This window comes from Pimephales promelas, chromosome 18 (assembly GCF_988280905.1).
Source record: "Pimephales promelas chromosome 18, fPimPro1.hap1.1, whole genome shotgun sequence".
NCBI classification, from domain to species: Eukaryota; Metazoa; Chordata; class Actinopteri; order Cypriniformes; family Leuciscidae; genus Pimephales; species Pimephales promelas.
The window spans coordinates 32703408-32720190 of NC_142786.1; the positions used below are offsets into that span (position 1 = coordinate 32703408).

Below are 16783 nucleotides of genomic sequence, written 5' to 3' on the forward strand. Positions count from 1 at the left end.
AGGGGATGCCCTTAAAGGTGCAGATATTACAATTTGCCTTTTTAAATATCAAAGCTGATTGAACACTGATGAGAATATTGCTTCAGAATAAAAAATAAATAAATTTTAAAAATCCGGACAAGCAACTTTTTTACTCGGACAAGTGATTGACAGATTTACTTACTTGTCCGGAGGACAAGCACGTGAAAAGGCTTAAGGGGATAGTTCACTTTGAAATTAATTTTTGATATGTTTTAGCTTAACTCAAGGGCATCCAAGATGTAGGTGTCTTTGTTTCCACAGTAGTTTCAATTTTGATATTTTTAGGTTTGACTATCCCTTTAATGTCGAGCCCTGAATAATTTCCTACCCATCCCTTGCTGCCACTGAAAAAAAAAAAAAAAAAAAAAAAAAAAAAATTCCCTACCGACCCATGACCTCAACTGACAACCAACCGGAACCAAACTTTTTTTTTTTTTAGGCCTTACAAAACAGATGACACGTAAAATGTGCGATTTAAAAAGATAGATGGATGAATAAAGCAAAATATAGCTATGCAGTAGCCTAAATCAAATCGCGATGTGCGTGTCTGTGAATATACAACGCAAAAAGACTGGTGTGCAAGCCCCTTCTATATTCAGCGCGTCTCTGTATGAATGAGCAGCGCCGTTTCGTCTAGTTAGTAGATCTAGTACACACTCAAGTACGCATGACGCTCGTGGTTTTTAAAGCTGTCTCAGCCACTACGAAGACGTGAACACATGAACATATCTAGACAGAGAACACTTAATGTGCACTTTATAATTATTTTTTTTAAAGAATAATCATCAAATACACTGACCGAAACTCATAGGTGTTCAGTACAACCTGGAAAAAAAGTTTGGTTTAGCCTATGACTAAAATATATTATATTGTGTATAGTTTTTTGTCCATGTTTTAATTTATTTAACTTCTCTTGTGTAGACAAACTAAAGTTGTTACATTTTATCTGATTGCATTCTCAAAAATACATTTTGGATTCAATCACAGAAGTTATTTCAGACAACCCAGAATTTCTGAGGAAATAAATATACATTTCATAAAGACTCTATTGAAAAAAACTTTGTTACAATAAACCATGTTCAACCAAAAACAATATCTGTTTTTATTCATTTAGGGCCATTGTAGCTGATGATGATTATAATAATGATAGTTTAATATCGTATACTGTGAAACCGTGATATTTTCTGAGACGATTATCATACCGTGAAAATCTCATACCGTTGCAACCCTACTTTGAAGCTACAGTATCTAATCGTATATCTCTAATCAAACTACAAAAATGGCATGGTTTAATACTTTTACGCTTTTAAATGTCCTTTTTAATGTTTAATGGTTGAAGGATGAGTAGAATGTCATCTCTAAACATATATTTTTTTAAAAAAAATATGCTTATTGTTTATATTGCAAACCTTTCGCAGATTTTATGAAAATTAACAAAAGTTCCCATAATTTGTGCAAAATGTCATGCATTGGAAAATGGTGGATAGTATGGTATATATTTTTGCGCGCTAATGCAAAGACGTGTCTCAAACAAACGAGGATGTGTGGTTATGCGTAAAATGAAGCAAATTTAGTTTTATTTACAGCTGGCTAAAAACTTGTTGTATTTTACATATAATCAACTGTTATGTGGTCACAGGTGTGTTGAGACGAGATATGAGGTTGGGTTCACGAGACACGATTTTTGCACAATATTTTATGGAAATTCTCATTCTCAGTGACAATTCAAGACAGGAAAATAGTTTGCAGGTGCTTTTTAAAATCTTTTAACTAATAATATTATAATGAATGTCATTTCAGTTCTACTTTGAGGATGAATTATCAAATGCATTGAAAGACAATGATATAAAAGCACTGTTAAAGGTTTTGCCACAAACTCAACTGACTGGCTTTCCATTTGGCTGTACATTTTATGAGCTTCCAGAACTTCTGATTTAAGGCTGTGTGTGACCTAATTAACCTAATTTCCACAAATTGAATATTGAAATAAAAACAGTATAAGTAACAAAAATGGAGTAAAGTTTTCTCTTTTTCTAAAGTGCAACCATAATCAATGTACTGTAGCAGACTCTTTATAATTGTTGTGGAATTTCTGCTTTATTTTGCACTGGCAGTTATAGGGTTAATGCGGTGAGTTCGGGAAAAAGGTTTTTCTGTTTTTATAAAAAAAAAATCGGTGGAGGCGGTGCCGTGGTGGGCATCGTAATGTGAAATTAATGTAGCGTAGCATATTCTATGCTAATTTCACCCTCACGTTCAGTCATGACGATATCGCGAGACAGCTTTTCACTCAACGAGAAATCTCATCACATTTTAGTCTCGCGAGATCTCGCGGCAGGAGATGTTGTCCCGATTATTTCAACTTATCTTAATCCTGAACACGCTGTTTTGTAGCTCAAATAATTTTACCGTTTATTGTTCTTTGTTGGTCTTCTAGTTATTTACCTATAACCTTTAATAAATTGGAAGTGCTGCTTATTAACGGAAAATTATGAACGCTAAAACAAATGAACGAATAAATTACTTTCATGATTGAAAATTGTGGATTTTGGCAGTTTTAAATATGAATATTTAATATGAAAAGGTTTTCGCATGGATGTCAAACAAGTTTTTTTCCTTTGGTCCATTTCTTCTGAATTCTTGAGAATATTTGGAGAAACATTAGGGGAATTGAGTTTATCTGCAAATGTGTCGGTCGTTGACTGTAAAAGTCACTAACAATTCCACCTTCACATGTCGCCACTGGTGGTAGTTTTCTCAATTTATTGCTTTGATATTACTCAACCCAGTGAGATGTAATTGAGAATTGGAGTACAGAATCTCATTTGCAGTCGGACTCCCATCAGGGAACATGAGTTGAAGGCATTCGTTCTTTTGACTTGTGTTTTCAGTGTTTTTTGGGCTCACAGCATCTTACACACGTGGACCTGTAATGGTTGGACACACACAATGAATTTGGAAAGATTTTGAAAATAATTACAAAAATATAGCAATTAAACATTGCTTTCAGGTACCAGTGGTGTGTACTCTCATGGAAATGATCATGAACAACCAATCAAATCTTAGTTGTTCTGAAATACAGTTCTTGTATGTAAAATACAGAGCTCGAAATAATGACTGTCCGATGCTTAGGAGGACAGAAGATGGAACTGTCACTTGCCTGATTGGGCCAGTGCAGAATCCTCAATAAAGTATATAATTTGCACATGTCACATGCTAATCGGCTAATCATCGCTTATTTCACTGGCTAATCAGTAGGTTTGGAGCGATTATTCCTTTTTTCCATTAGTTAAAACATTGAGTAACTATAATATAAAACAAGAAAATCAGGTTTAGGGGTGTGTTTAGGGATCAGGGGGTGGAGCTGGATAGGTTTATGGGTGTGTTTAGGGATCAGGGGGTGGAGCTGGATAGGTTTATGGGTGTGTTTAGGGATCAGGGGGTGGAGCTGGGTAAGTTTAGGGTTGTGTTTAGGGATCACGGGGTGGAGCTGGGTAGGTTTATGGGTGTGTTTAGGGATCAGGGGGTGGAGCTGGATAGGTTTATGGGTGTGTTTAGGGATCAGGGGGTGGAGCTGGGTAAGTTTAGGGGTGTGTTTAGGGATCACGGGGTGGAGCTGGGTAGGTTTAGGGGTGTGTTTAGGGATCAGGGGGTGGAGCTGGATAGGTTTAGGGGGTGTGTTTAGGGATCAGAGGGTGGAGCTGGGTAAGTTTAGGGGTGTGTTTAGGGATCAGGGGGTGGAGCTAGGTAGGTTTAGGGGTGTGTTTAGGGATCACGGGGTGGAGCTGGATAGGTTTAGGGGTGTGTTTGGGGATCAGGGGGTGGAGCTGGGTAGGTTTAGGGGTGTGTTTAGGGATCAGGGGGTGGAGCTAGGTAGGTTTAGGGGTGTGTTTAGGGATCAGGGGGTGGAGCTGGATAGGTTTAGGGGTGTGTTTGGGGATCAGGGGGTGGAGCTGGGTAGGTTTAGGGGTGTGTTTAGGGATCAGGGGGTGGAGCTAGGTAGGTTTAGGGGTGTGTTTAGGGATCAGGGGGTGGAGCTGGTTAGGTTTATGGGTGTGTTTAGGGATCAGGGGGTGGAGCTGGGCAGGTTTAGGTATATGTAAGGTGGGAGTAGTTGGATCTGGATCTGGATCCGACTCCTCCCCGTGGATTTCATGTTATGCAGGCCCATCCCACTCAAATCACACACTCCCTCTAAAAGCTGACATGTGGAAATATTTTGGCAAGAAGTTGAAGGGGGAAAGGAGCTGGACAAGAGCCACACTATATTTGTAAGCTTTGTATAATAAAACTAAATTATTTCGGAAACACGACAAATAGGAGAAGCCATAAGGCACGTTTAAAAACACTCGGCTGTACCAGTCGTTGTTATATTGCAAACTTTTATTTTCATGTTGGTTCTTTGCAATGTTAATAAAATATATTGTACGTTAAAGGGTCATTCCACCTCTGGAAAGATGAATGTGTGTTTAAAATGGGTAATTTATGTAGAAGAAATGTGAAATTATCTTTGAATTTGGAGCTTTCTAGACTGAGAGAAGCAAAGTATTTACAGTCTTACAAACACACACAAAAAAAGATTCAGATAATCGATAATCCCTTTAGCATCAAATCGCAGTCCTCTGAATCGTAATCGAATCTAATTGTGAGGTGCTTAGAGATTCCCACCCCTAACTAGTACTCAACTTTAACACATTTAAATACATAACATGCGAAATGCGTCAAAATATCGAAGCAGCCAAATTCTGTATGAACCTAGCAATAAATCACGTTGGATAAAAGTTTCAAGGATGCTGCTTGGGAGATGACCGGATCCTTCACGCCCCTTACGAGTAGAAATCTTGTTTCCACGTGCATGTGTAACTGTTCCACACTTGCGCTCCTGGATGAACCTACACTGGAGTGATGTCATTTGTATAAGTGTGTGTTGGTGTTTTGGCACAACGATAGTCCTTTCCTGTAGGCTTGGACTGTTTGTTCGTGTGGAGGATTAAATTAGCAGCAGTTGTTTATCATCCATACCCAATCCATCTGTCTGGCTCAGTAGAGCCGGCGCTATCTGTGCTATCATACTTCACTCCAACGCCCGACCTCTCAAACACACACACACACACACACACACGGAGCGGTCCACACCCCCTTCCCGCTCCCTAACAGACAGTGAGACATTCCACCCGGTGTAACCTCCTCTGCCAAGAGCGCTTGGCTTTCCTCTATGCAGATTAGCCATGTGCTAATTGCAGTTATTTATTTTTCCCCCTCCCTTTTTGGATAGAGAGTGAGAGAGGAAGGAAATCAGCCATGGACGAGCGATTGATTGGTGGAAGAGGATGGGTTGAGAGAGGTGAACCGAATAGCACGAGTGTCTCTGAGCAGAGATGAGATGTTTTGTCCAATCACTTAAGTTATTTATTATTTTTAATGCATTTAAAGTCGACATGGAATCAAAATTAACTTGCATTAAAAAAAGTTAATTAGTAACTTATTCAACAAGGATACACTTTAAAAAAAAAAAGTGTTCAATTTACGGTAAAATACCGGCAGCTGTGGTTGCCAGAAATTTACCGTATAAAATACGGTAGCTAGAATTTATGGTAGGCTTAACTTAACATTTACGGAAATAAACCATATTTAATTATCTGATATACTGTTAAATTATCGACCATTTGAAGTGTAAATATTTATTTTATACCATTGTAATATACTAAGATCCATCAATCACAGCAGTAATAAGAGTCACATGATGCATATGGAAACTCATCACATGTAGCTCTTTCACAAGAAACTTAATATTAACATAGAAGCGGCACAGTGTCATTCACTCAAACATTAAACACCATCATGGTAACACACATGAAATTTTAAAAAGGCAATAAACATTACATAAAAGATAAAACCCTAATGTACCTAACTGATTAGAAAAAGACTAAGCAAACTATGAAGAAACAAGTTGTTTCAACAGAAATACATCAAGTGTGGAGTGTCACACAGGGAATTGTGGGAATGGCAATTTACATTTTTTTCACTGTAAATTATACGATGAGTTCATTTTCACTTTAAAAACTGTAAATTTAACCGTATTTTACAGTAAAATTACACGAAATTTACCATACCATAATCTATCACAGTTATTTACCGTATATAGTAAGGAAAGGTTCTGTTAACCGATTAACAGTTTTTCACTTTAGCATTTTTACAGTCTTTTACAGTCTTTTTTACAGTAATTGATCAAAAGTGACCATAAAGACTAAATGCTTCGTAAATTGTATTTATTTTAAATGTGCACAATTTTCTTATTATTTTTCATCTAGTTAATTGCTGATAAGTTCTCCTTAAATATACTGTTTTGAATGACCGCTGTTTCAGGTTTATTTCAATTTCTGTATGGTTTTGTGTTTAGGAACAGCCAAGGGTCTTTCTAGAGAGAGTCACATGACTGGCTCCTTGTTATTGTTGCTATGAACTAGTATCATTCATTAAAGTGAAAGGGGAAGCTCTCGCCCTCAGTGAGTAATGCTGCAGCGGGAAATCCTTGAATTCCCCTCTGGGATCAATAAAGTACGTCTTGTCTATTTAAAAATGAGACTGCGAGATATGGTGCTGCTTATCTTTGACCTTGCCTGAGGATGAATTAAAAGCACTTAATTTCTGTACAACTGTTATTCTCTCTCGCTGTCACATACCACCCTCATTCCCGCTCTTAAGGGTGCCCTGGGGTAATTAGGGCCTGAGCACCGATGGTGTGAGTACCCTCTTGGAATGGCTCTGTTTATTATTATTATTAGGGCCCGAGCACCGATGGTGTGAGGAACCTCTTGGAATTGCTCTGTTTATTATTATTTGGGCCCCTATTGTGTTTATTATTATTATTATTATTATTATAGGCTGAAGCTGGTACCCCGATGTGGCAGGGGGCTCGACCACGCCCTCAGAAGGGGGTCCGAGAACTTGGTCTATAAATCAAACACGCTTGCATGTAATCATATAAAACTCGGTACACATATAGATATCATCAGGCCAGACAGCTTTCTTGCTCTTAGTTTTACGCCAGTCCAACAGGATGTTCGTTATTTAGGGTTGTTTGATAAACGCATGCAGTTGAATTTAAAGTACTCCTCCCTGAAAATTGATCCAAATGCCACGAAACTCGGTCAGAGTGAAGTCAAGACATTTGATGGTGAACAATTTCCAGGGAATTTTTGATATCTCAAACGGTTTGGCCGGGGCGAGGAAACATTTATGGTGAGAAATGTGAAATGGGACGTGTGTTATAACTTCAGCATACATTAACTGACATTAACTTGATTAAACTTTAGTAGTGTGTTCGCTGTAAGAGGCTGATCACGTGAATGTGACTATTGTGAGTCAAAGCACCACCAACTGGCAACAGGAAGTGTCACTTTCAAAATGCTGTTTAGCTATTTTTAGCCGATTTGCTTAAATTCATCTGTATAATGTAAACACACTCCAGATGTAGACCTGTAAAAGGATTGTCTTAAATACTGAAACGCATCAAACTTTAATATTCTTTTTGAATGCTTTTGAGACTGCTTTAAATTGCATGAAACTCATCAGACACATTCATTAGCCAGTAGACGTGCAAAGGTTCAGAAACGGGCGTGGTGAAGGGCTCAGTAGTGCCACCTTTTGACAAAAGTCTGGTTGTTTACAAAAATCGGTGTGTATATTGTACTCCTCAAGCCAGACAACTTTCTAATTTAGTCAATGTCATTAGCTCCGACCAACAGAAAGTCAGATATGTTGGTTTGAATGTGAAGAAAATCTCAGAATTTTGCCAGTCTCTCAGTGTCTGTGTGTGAGCGAGAGGAGGGGGCTTGTCAGGTTTATTTTAACCCTTTCTTTGCTCTGTGTGACTGAGTTTAAGGGATAACATTATTAACTACAGAGGGACGAGGCATTAAATGAGCTGTATTCAAGATTGTGGCCAAAACTGGTACTGCAATCACTTTCAAATTACTGTAGAGCTGTATAAATTAAATATTGCATATTCTAACCATGTAAAAAAATCCCAAGACAACTTGGGGTCTGAAATATACTCAGATCTTTGTTCAGACGTAGTTCTTCTCCTTTATCTACTTCCATTACCCTTTTGGGTATAACCTTAAGCCATAACCTTGTCTGGACTGCTTTATCACGGCATGTAGATGCCATCTTCCATTCTTATACAAGTAAACACTGCTGTACCGTCAAAAATTAACTCAACACTATCTCCGATCTGGACTTGTGGGCTACAAAACTATATCTTTCCCATTTATCAACTTGAGCAGACACTAGAAACCTCCGCTGTGGCTCATCATTTTTCCATCTGAAATAACATTTACATTTTTTTTCTCCTGTTCTTGTTTCTTACTCATTGATAGAAGAAAAAGTGCCCAGATTTACTTCAGTAATGTTTGGCAGGTCCAGTCTCCAGCACTACTCTGATATCCAGAGAGCCTTATTACAGCTGCTGGAGGAGCAGTGCAGATTCAATATTTGCTGTTGTCTCAGCTGTTACCACTTCAACTGTCCTGCCTGGCCTGGTCCTAGTGATCTTGGAAAAGTATAGTCAAAGACAAAGTATAGCTGAATTTCTAAATTGACGCCGTTCAAAAGTTTATGTACTCTTGATTCTTAATACTGTGTGTTTTAACCTGGATGATCCTGGATTTTTGTATTGTGGTGGTTGTTCTTGAGTCCCTTGTTTGTCCTGACGCATGCTATACTATTTTAACCGTCTGGGGTTCTTCGTTTAACAGTCACACTCGGGAACTTCGGGTCAAAATTGTCAAAAATCATATTTTTTTTAACTTGTTTTTATAATATTTTTTCTTTTTTGGTGTTTTGAGAATTTCAAAAATACAAAAATTATAATTGGTATTAATGCAATAATTATGACCAAATTTTCCCCCATTGAATATAATAAAAAAAAAACATTTTAAAGCTGTATTTCATTTTGGAGTCAAGCCTAGGCCTCATAAAAGCTTTTTTTGAAATTAGATGGATGCCATCTTGTGGACAAACTGAGCTTTTTAAAAATGCAAAACACATGTATAATCTGAATTTTTTGGTGTGTTTGTGTATAAAGGTGTGTGTGTGTGTGTGTGTCTGTTTTGCACTCTTGATGTTTTATAGATTCACCCCTTCACTGTTGTGTGTTTTTTTTCAAGATCGTTGCTGATTTGTAGATTGTACGCAGATAAAAACTCAGATTTTTGCCAATTTCCCATTCATTTCCCATTCATTTCCAGTTTCAGTACAAACTGCAAACCGTTCAAAGGGTTTTAAACGATTCCAGGCGATGAATAAGGGTCTTATCTTAGATAGATAGGTAGATAGATAGGATACACAGTAGATTATGATTCAAATTATTGCAATTAATTTTTGCACAGCCCTAATATATATATATGGGCACACGTGTATGTTTGTCTCATGTTTCATTCATCAGTGAGTTTCTGTTAGGCACAGGTCGGCATTGTTTGCCCGGTTCAGCATGTTGAATCGGCATCGGGTCAGTGAGAGAGGTTGCTCTGATTCAGTTTAGTGAGTCAATGCACGAGAATAAAAGCAAAAGTGATGAAAGCGATCAGAGAGTTCAAGACTGCACAGACAGAAAGCGGTTCTAAATTTGCGTAATATTGCCTGAGCATTCAAATAATTGTAATCTTTTCATTACGAGCTGCCTGGAATGTAGAAAGTAATTGACAATTATAAAGGCAGGCAAGTGCTGGTTTGTATTTTTCTATATCTACTCTAGTGCTAGTTTTGGTTTCCCTTTTTGATTGATGAATATATGATACCCGCTGCAGGTGCGGGAATGCCTATTCTGGCTCGTTTCTGCGGTGTGTTCAAGCATAGTTTGTGTTTTTTAGGCCTAGACGCAGCCGCCGCGACGACCCAGCCGGCTTTCGTTCTTTGGCGTGGGATTGTCACGTCCTTAACATGAGTTCTGATTCAGATGTTAAATTACTATTCAGTTCAATCCTAATAAAACAATTTGAGAACACTTGAAAGCAAGTGCTGCCTTTTTACAATTAGGCAGTTCTTCACCAATTTCAGTTGATCCCAGTGTCTGCCTCGGAGGAGAAGGGTCCCAGTCATCTTTCCCTAATTCCCAAGCACTGTATTCTTGTAGTACCAGTGACTTTATTCCAATCTCTCTCTGTCCTGTGAGCTTGTGTTCGGGTCATCCTACTCATTTGTTTCCTCTTGTCTGTTTTCAAAGGGAAGTTCAGTGTTCATCCAATCTCCGGCCTGCCAGATACAACCGCTGCTCTCATTCTCTCATTCACTCCACGGCCATTTCCACTCCCTTCACTGGCACTGTTTTTGAAGCGTACAGATCTATTTTTGATTTTGTGTGGTGTGCTTTTGCCATGATCTGACTAATACTGTTGTGACATTATGATCAATATCAGAGAGGCTCGTTTCCACTGTTAAGATTGAAAACAATAACAATTGACTTCATTTTAACCAGTGAATGCTTTCAAAATATTAATGATCCAAACGATTGGCGTGCAGCTGGATCAATGCTGTAAGGAAGCTGAATCGTACCACAATAATTTCACTTCCTGTATTTTGAACTCTGCAGCCGAATTATGTAGGGCTGTATTCAACCAAAGAAATCCTTAGTCGACCAAGGTCTTGTCCTGTGCAACGATTAGTCGACTAAAAAAAAACCCGGATGTTTTGATTGAACATTTTTTAGACAATTGTCAGAACATTTTTTAGACAATTGTCAGAGCATTTATAAAACAACAACGAAAAAACATCAAAAATAAATAAAGCTATAATAATAATGAAGTTATTTGAAAATTAAGTGATTTTTTTTTTTTACTGCAAAAGGACAAAAGATTTGGATTTCTTGGACATCTTGCCGACTGAAAAAGTAGCGTGAACTGAATGAATACAGCAAAACTACCTACCTAGGGCCCTATAATTTCCGCGATCACGGAATCGCGGAATTGGCCAATTAACGCGGAATCTAGTGTTAATGCGAAATTTTGTGGAATTTTACATATTTGGAATGAAATTCGTTTTTTTTGTGTGGGAGAAGAACGTATGTCTGGGGAAAATGAAGAGAGACGGGGGAAGCAAATCTGGGCGACACAACCCCTCCCGTCATTTCAGCTCATGACGGCTCTGCTTTCGTCGGCGAAAAAGTTAAGAAACTCGTCGCACATACGCACACACACTCAAAGTCCCTTCCGTGCACGTCTGTCTATGAGGTGCCGGGCCGAGTGTGTGCCCGAGTCGAGAGCGCGCGAGAGAGACCGGTTTGTCCGAGAGAGCGCTCGACAGAAGCTGCGTCCCAATGTGCGTACTATGCCCGAAATGTATTGACAGTAATGTCACATACTATTTAGGATGGATAGTATGCACATTACGACGCAGCAAGAGTGTGATTTTTATTTTAACTTATATAAACTAATATAATTTATTTTACCGGAAAGTTTAAAGCTCATAACCATATTTTGTTGTTACTTGAAGTACTTAGAGTGCAGTGTTATGTTGCATCATGCAGTATTTGTCATTTTAAGAGTAAATGTCCATTTTATTTGTGTACATTTTAATCATTAACATTAAAAGTAACATTAAAAGCTCTTTTTACAACTAAAATAACAGTAAAGGGTAAAAAAAAACGGAATTTGCAAAAATTTAAACGGAAAAAACGGAATTTGCAAAAAATAAAACGGAAAAAAACAAACGGAATTTGGGAAAAAATAAAACGGAATTTGGTGCGGTTCCCGAGTGTATTATGTGTGTGCGCTAAACAGTGGCGCAGTTACAAAAAATAACCTAAATAAATCTTTTAAAGTTGGGGATAAAACATAGGCTAATTATATTTAGAATACAGTAATAAATAACTGCTTATAAAGGAATAAATATCAAGGAGTAAATCATTGAAAATGAATTTCTATTGGTAACAAAAAAAAAAGCGACTGGTCGACGAATAAGACGGCATCGACTGATTAGTCGACTAAAGTTGACAGCCCTAGAATTATTAGCACTTACCCTTTATTCTTTTTGTTTTTTTCAGCCTCCCGTCCCCATGGAGCAGGTGGGTAAAAATCGAGGGCAACACTACGGTGCAGGAAACCCCTACTCTCAGCAGCAGGGACCTTCCCCGAGCGCCCAACAGGGTCCTCCTTACCCAGGACAAGGTTATGGACCCCCGGGACCCCAGAGATATCCTATGGGCATGCAGGGCCGCACTCCTGGGAGCATGAGCGGAATGCAATACGGACAACAGGTCAGATTAATGTTTGTGTTTTGTGTCATTTTGATGCAAAACAATTGCCTGATGATTTCGTCATACTGGTATTCCGGTTCAGAATGTGAGTCCGACACGGCTCCATAGGGCTTTGATTATGAGGCGTGTCTTAACCGAACCAGGGGAAAAAAACTAAAAACTGTGCTCTGATTGGTTGTAGGTCTATCCAATCGAGTGCTGTGCAGTAAGTGGTGTATATTGAGAGTGTTGCTTCTTTTGGAGTGTAGAAACCACAACGACCACTAAGTTTTCATTGCGTCCCATCAGCTGATAAATTAAACTTTTGCCCGAATCCCGTAAGAACGACGGCAAACACATCTTTCCGATCGACAAATGCCTTGACTGCAGTTCTCTGTTCGTCCTTTAAAATGAATTCGATCTTACAACAGACGTAATAGCTGAATCTATGCATTTCTATTGTCCAGGGAAACCAGTTCAACTCAAGCGCTCTTTGATAACGTGATGAGTACGTAACTGCAAATCATCTGTCATCTTGTGAAATTTGTGTCAATACCCAGCCCCAATAAGCCCCTTTTCCACCAAAGCATTTTGAGAGCCGGTTCGGAGCCTGCGCGCGAACCAGTTCCTTGTGTTTCGACAGCCAAAGAACCGGTTCTCGGCCGGGAAAACTGGTTCCAAAGCGGCACCAACTCTTTGCTGGACTTTAACCGTTCTTTTAGCACGTCATGCTTATGTCGGGGACTGGGGCGGGTTTAGATGTGTCCTAAACATCTTTTCTGACCATCGCAAAGCAGAGACACGCAAGCGTTTTTACTTATTTATTTATTTTATTTGAAACATAAGCAAAGAAGAAAACAGTCACGATGTAGAACAAATAAATGGAAAGAAAAATGACACAAGACGGGTACATAACTTATCAGAAAAAAATACATATCAAACGAAAAGATTAAAAGACTTGCATATTTATTTATTTTTTTTAAAGTTTTCTAGAAGTTTCTTTAAAGTTTTTTTTTTCGTTTCTAGCTAAGACGTATGGCGACGTACACAGTGACGTAACGACGTCGTTCCCTGGGCGCTCTAGTCAGTGGAAAAACAAACAGGTTCTGAACGGGTTCGCAAGTTGAACCAACTTTGAACCAGCACCAGTTCTGAACCAGTTCTTTTTTCGGTGGAAAAGGGGTAAAAGACATCCAAGTCTGCTGCCATATTTATTTCCAGTGTCTCCGCTTGAACCCGAAGGCTTCTGACAGTCTTAAGACGTTCTTGATCATAGCAGCATGAGCTCATGAGTCTTTTTTATCCACACTTTCAAAGAAGGTTGTTATGAGGTCACAGCGAGGCTCGGGTTTGTCACATGGGGATTTCCTCGCACCGCTGTATTTTTGTATGTGGCGGTCTTCAAGTGTCTGCCTTTCTTCATCTCGTTGCCTGTGCACTTGTGCTAGGTGCCCCATTGTGCTTGTGTTGAGTAAGCAGATGCACTGGAGTGCCATCCATTTGTAGACCGGCGTAGAGCATGCTCTTCAGGTTGTTTTTATTAAACCTTCCTGTCAGAGCTGTTTTTCTTCCCCATTTTTATATTTCCTTTTTTCCTTGAGAGAGAAGGTGCCCAGCTTGTCACCATCAGGCTTTTGTCACACAGTACATTCAGCAGCAAGGTCAAATTTCTTTGTAGGCTGACTGAAAGTAATGAAATTCAAGCATTTCTCTGAAAGCCTATCTATGCCCTGGTCGTTCAAATGGATAAGAGCTCTGTAGAAAACACTGACCTCAGTCTTGGTGAACCCTAAAATGTATTTTTGCTGTTATTGTGGGCATTTTGATCTCACATTAACTGCTATTTTGCACAGTTGCTTGCAAAGTTGATTCTTATAATTTAGCGCTCTAGACAGCGACTACAAATATTAATTTGTAAGTGATATTTTTGCTGAGATCGCAAACTAATCGTTAACAATTCTAGCTTACGGATTCTTATTCTCAATATTTTTTTATCTTTGCCGTTTTCTGTTACTGCCTGAACTTCACATTATTTGTCACATAATTGCAGTAAGATTTGCAGTTTTGCACTTAAAGGATTAGTTCACTTTTGAAAAAACTTTTGCTGATAATTTACTCGCCCCCGTGTCATCCAAGATGTCCATGTCTTTCTTTCCTCAGTCGAAAAGAAATTAAGGTTTTTGATGAAAACATTCCAGGATTTTTCACCATATAATGGACTTCAATGGGAACCAGACGGTCCAAGGTCGAAAAGACAGTTTCAGTGCAAACTGTTCAAATGTCTTTAAACGACACCAGACGATGAATAAGGGTCTTATCAATGCGAAACGATCGGTTTTTCAAAGCTTATTCCAAAAATGTAACTTTTCTAAGGACAAATGCTAGCCTTGCTCTATTCTGTGAGGCGCGTTTGTAACGTCACGTAGTACGTAATTACGTTCAAAAGGTCACGGGCGACGTAGCCGGAAGTACAGAGTCAGTGTTTACAAGTTGAACGCATAGGTTGAACGTGCAAACTAACTCAAACGCCGTTTACAAAAAAAGGAATTAAAAGGTAAAACAACGATGTCGGACGATTTTGATTCTGTACTTCCGGCTACGTCGCCCGTGACCTTTTAAACGTAATTACGTATTACGTGACGTTACAAACGCGCCTCACAGAATAGAGCAAGGCTAGCATTTGTCCTTAGAAAAGTTACATTTTTGGAATAAGTTTTGAAATAAGCGATCGTTTCGCATGATAAGACCCTTATTCATCGTCTGGTGTCGTTTAGAGACATTTGAAGCTGCATCTGAAACTGTTATTAACTGTCTTTTGGACCTTGAACCGTTTGGTTCCCATTGAAGTCCATTATATGGAGAAAAATCCTGGAATGTTTTCATCAAAAACCTTAATTTCTTTTCGACTGAGGAAAGAAAGACATGGACATCTTGGATGACACGGGGGCGAGTAAATTATCAGCAAAAGTTTTTTCAAAAGTGAACTAATCCTTTAAGTCACCTTTTTAAGTCAAACTTTCCGCTCTTAAATTCTGTCAATTTTATTACGAAATACAAGCACTAAATGTAATTTTGCCACTTTATGTGGCCTGACAGATCCACATAAAGTGCCACATAAATCATGTCACGTTACGTCAAATTTACCTCAGGCTTAGAAAAGCCATTCAGTGCTCATACACTTGTTAGTCAGCTAGAAAAATAACTAAAGAAAGGGGCATATTACAATATGATCACTTAATCTTCATATTTTTACTTAAAGGGTTAGTTCACCCAAAAATGAAAATTCTGTCAGTATTTACTCACCCTCATGTTGTTTCAACCCCGTAAGACCTTCGTTCATCTTCGGAACACAAATTAAGATATTTAAGATATTAAGATCGCTCCATAGGCTTCTTGAGGGAATGACACTTGCTGTCCCCGAAAAGTCATTAAAGACATCGTTAAAATAGTCCAAGTGACTACAGGGGCTCAATCTTAACTTTATCAAATGACGTGAATATGTGAATATTTAGACATAGAGAAAAAGTATCAAACGTATCTTGTGCAGAAAAGTTAGCTTTTCTTTTACACGTGTGTGTGAAATCCAACAATACTTAATAAAAAAAATATCGGCCGATATATCGGATTTTAAACCCCAAAAATATTTGTATCGTATCGGCCTTAAATTCTTTATCGGCCGGGCTCTAGTGCTTATACCTTTACACACATCTTATAAGCATCTGAATGAGTAATGTTATGAATTCATACAGTTTTTGGTTTGGCTTTTGTTTTTGAATAAATTTCCACTAGGGCTTATTATTATTATTATTATTATTGGAAGCCAAGTTGCTGGTGAATGTTTATTTGTAGCAAGTGTGCTGTTTTGTAGGTTACAGACGAACTTGTTTGCAGACACACACACAGTCCACCCCACCACTCATCTGTTTCAGTTTTATTTAGGGGTTACGCTGGCTCTAAATCGAGTGTCGGTTGACCCCTCTCACTGAATGTAAACACTGTCTTACCGGGTAACGTTTTCCAAGCAGTTCCTCTTGTGGTATAATTTCCTCCCTGCCACCTCCTCACTCCCTTCTGCTGTATCGTCTGGCCTCCTGCCCACATGCCCATGAGTGAAGAGCACTTCAATCAGAAGTTTTCGGGCTGGGCGATATGGCATGGCCTAAAAAAAAACCCCGATCAATTTATGATTAAAATCGATCCCCATAACATAAAATGGGTGGATTGAGATGTAAAAAAATTAAATAAAATAAAACTTGCACCGCAATAAGTGTACAACATTTGGTAACTAAACAGAATTTTAAGTTTTATTAAATATTAGGTACAGTAGATATGTTAATTGTTCTCCAAAAAAAAAAGAAAAAAAAAGAGTCTTGCCTAATGCTAATTTGAGATGTAAAAATAACATCTCAAATTACATATAACAACTTTATAATATTTTAATGATATAGGTGCGTATTCTCACGTCTTCAAACAACACGAGCGCTGTCTCGCTCATGCATATTAATCAAATTGATTGACATGATAGTAAAA

At 38.4% G+C, this 16783-nt stretch overlaps 1 protein-coding gene across 1 annotated transcript in view; it reads left to right on the forward strand.

Annotated features, from left to right (window-relative positions):
• The window catches only part of arid1ab (AT-rich interaction domain 1Ab), an 85353-nt gene that overhangs the window by 14189 nt on the left and 54381 nt on the right, over positions 1-16783 (forward strand). The window contains exon 2 of the mRNA XM_039681119.2: positions 12062-12274. Within this exon, the coding sequence (XP_039537053.2) occupies positions 12062-12274 (213 nt within the window). The remainder of the gene's footprint in view (positions 1-12061; positions 12275-16783) is intronic.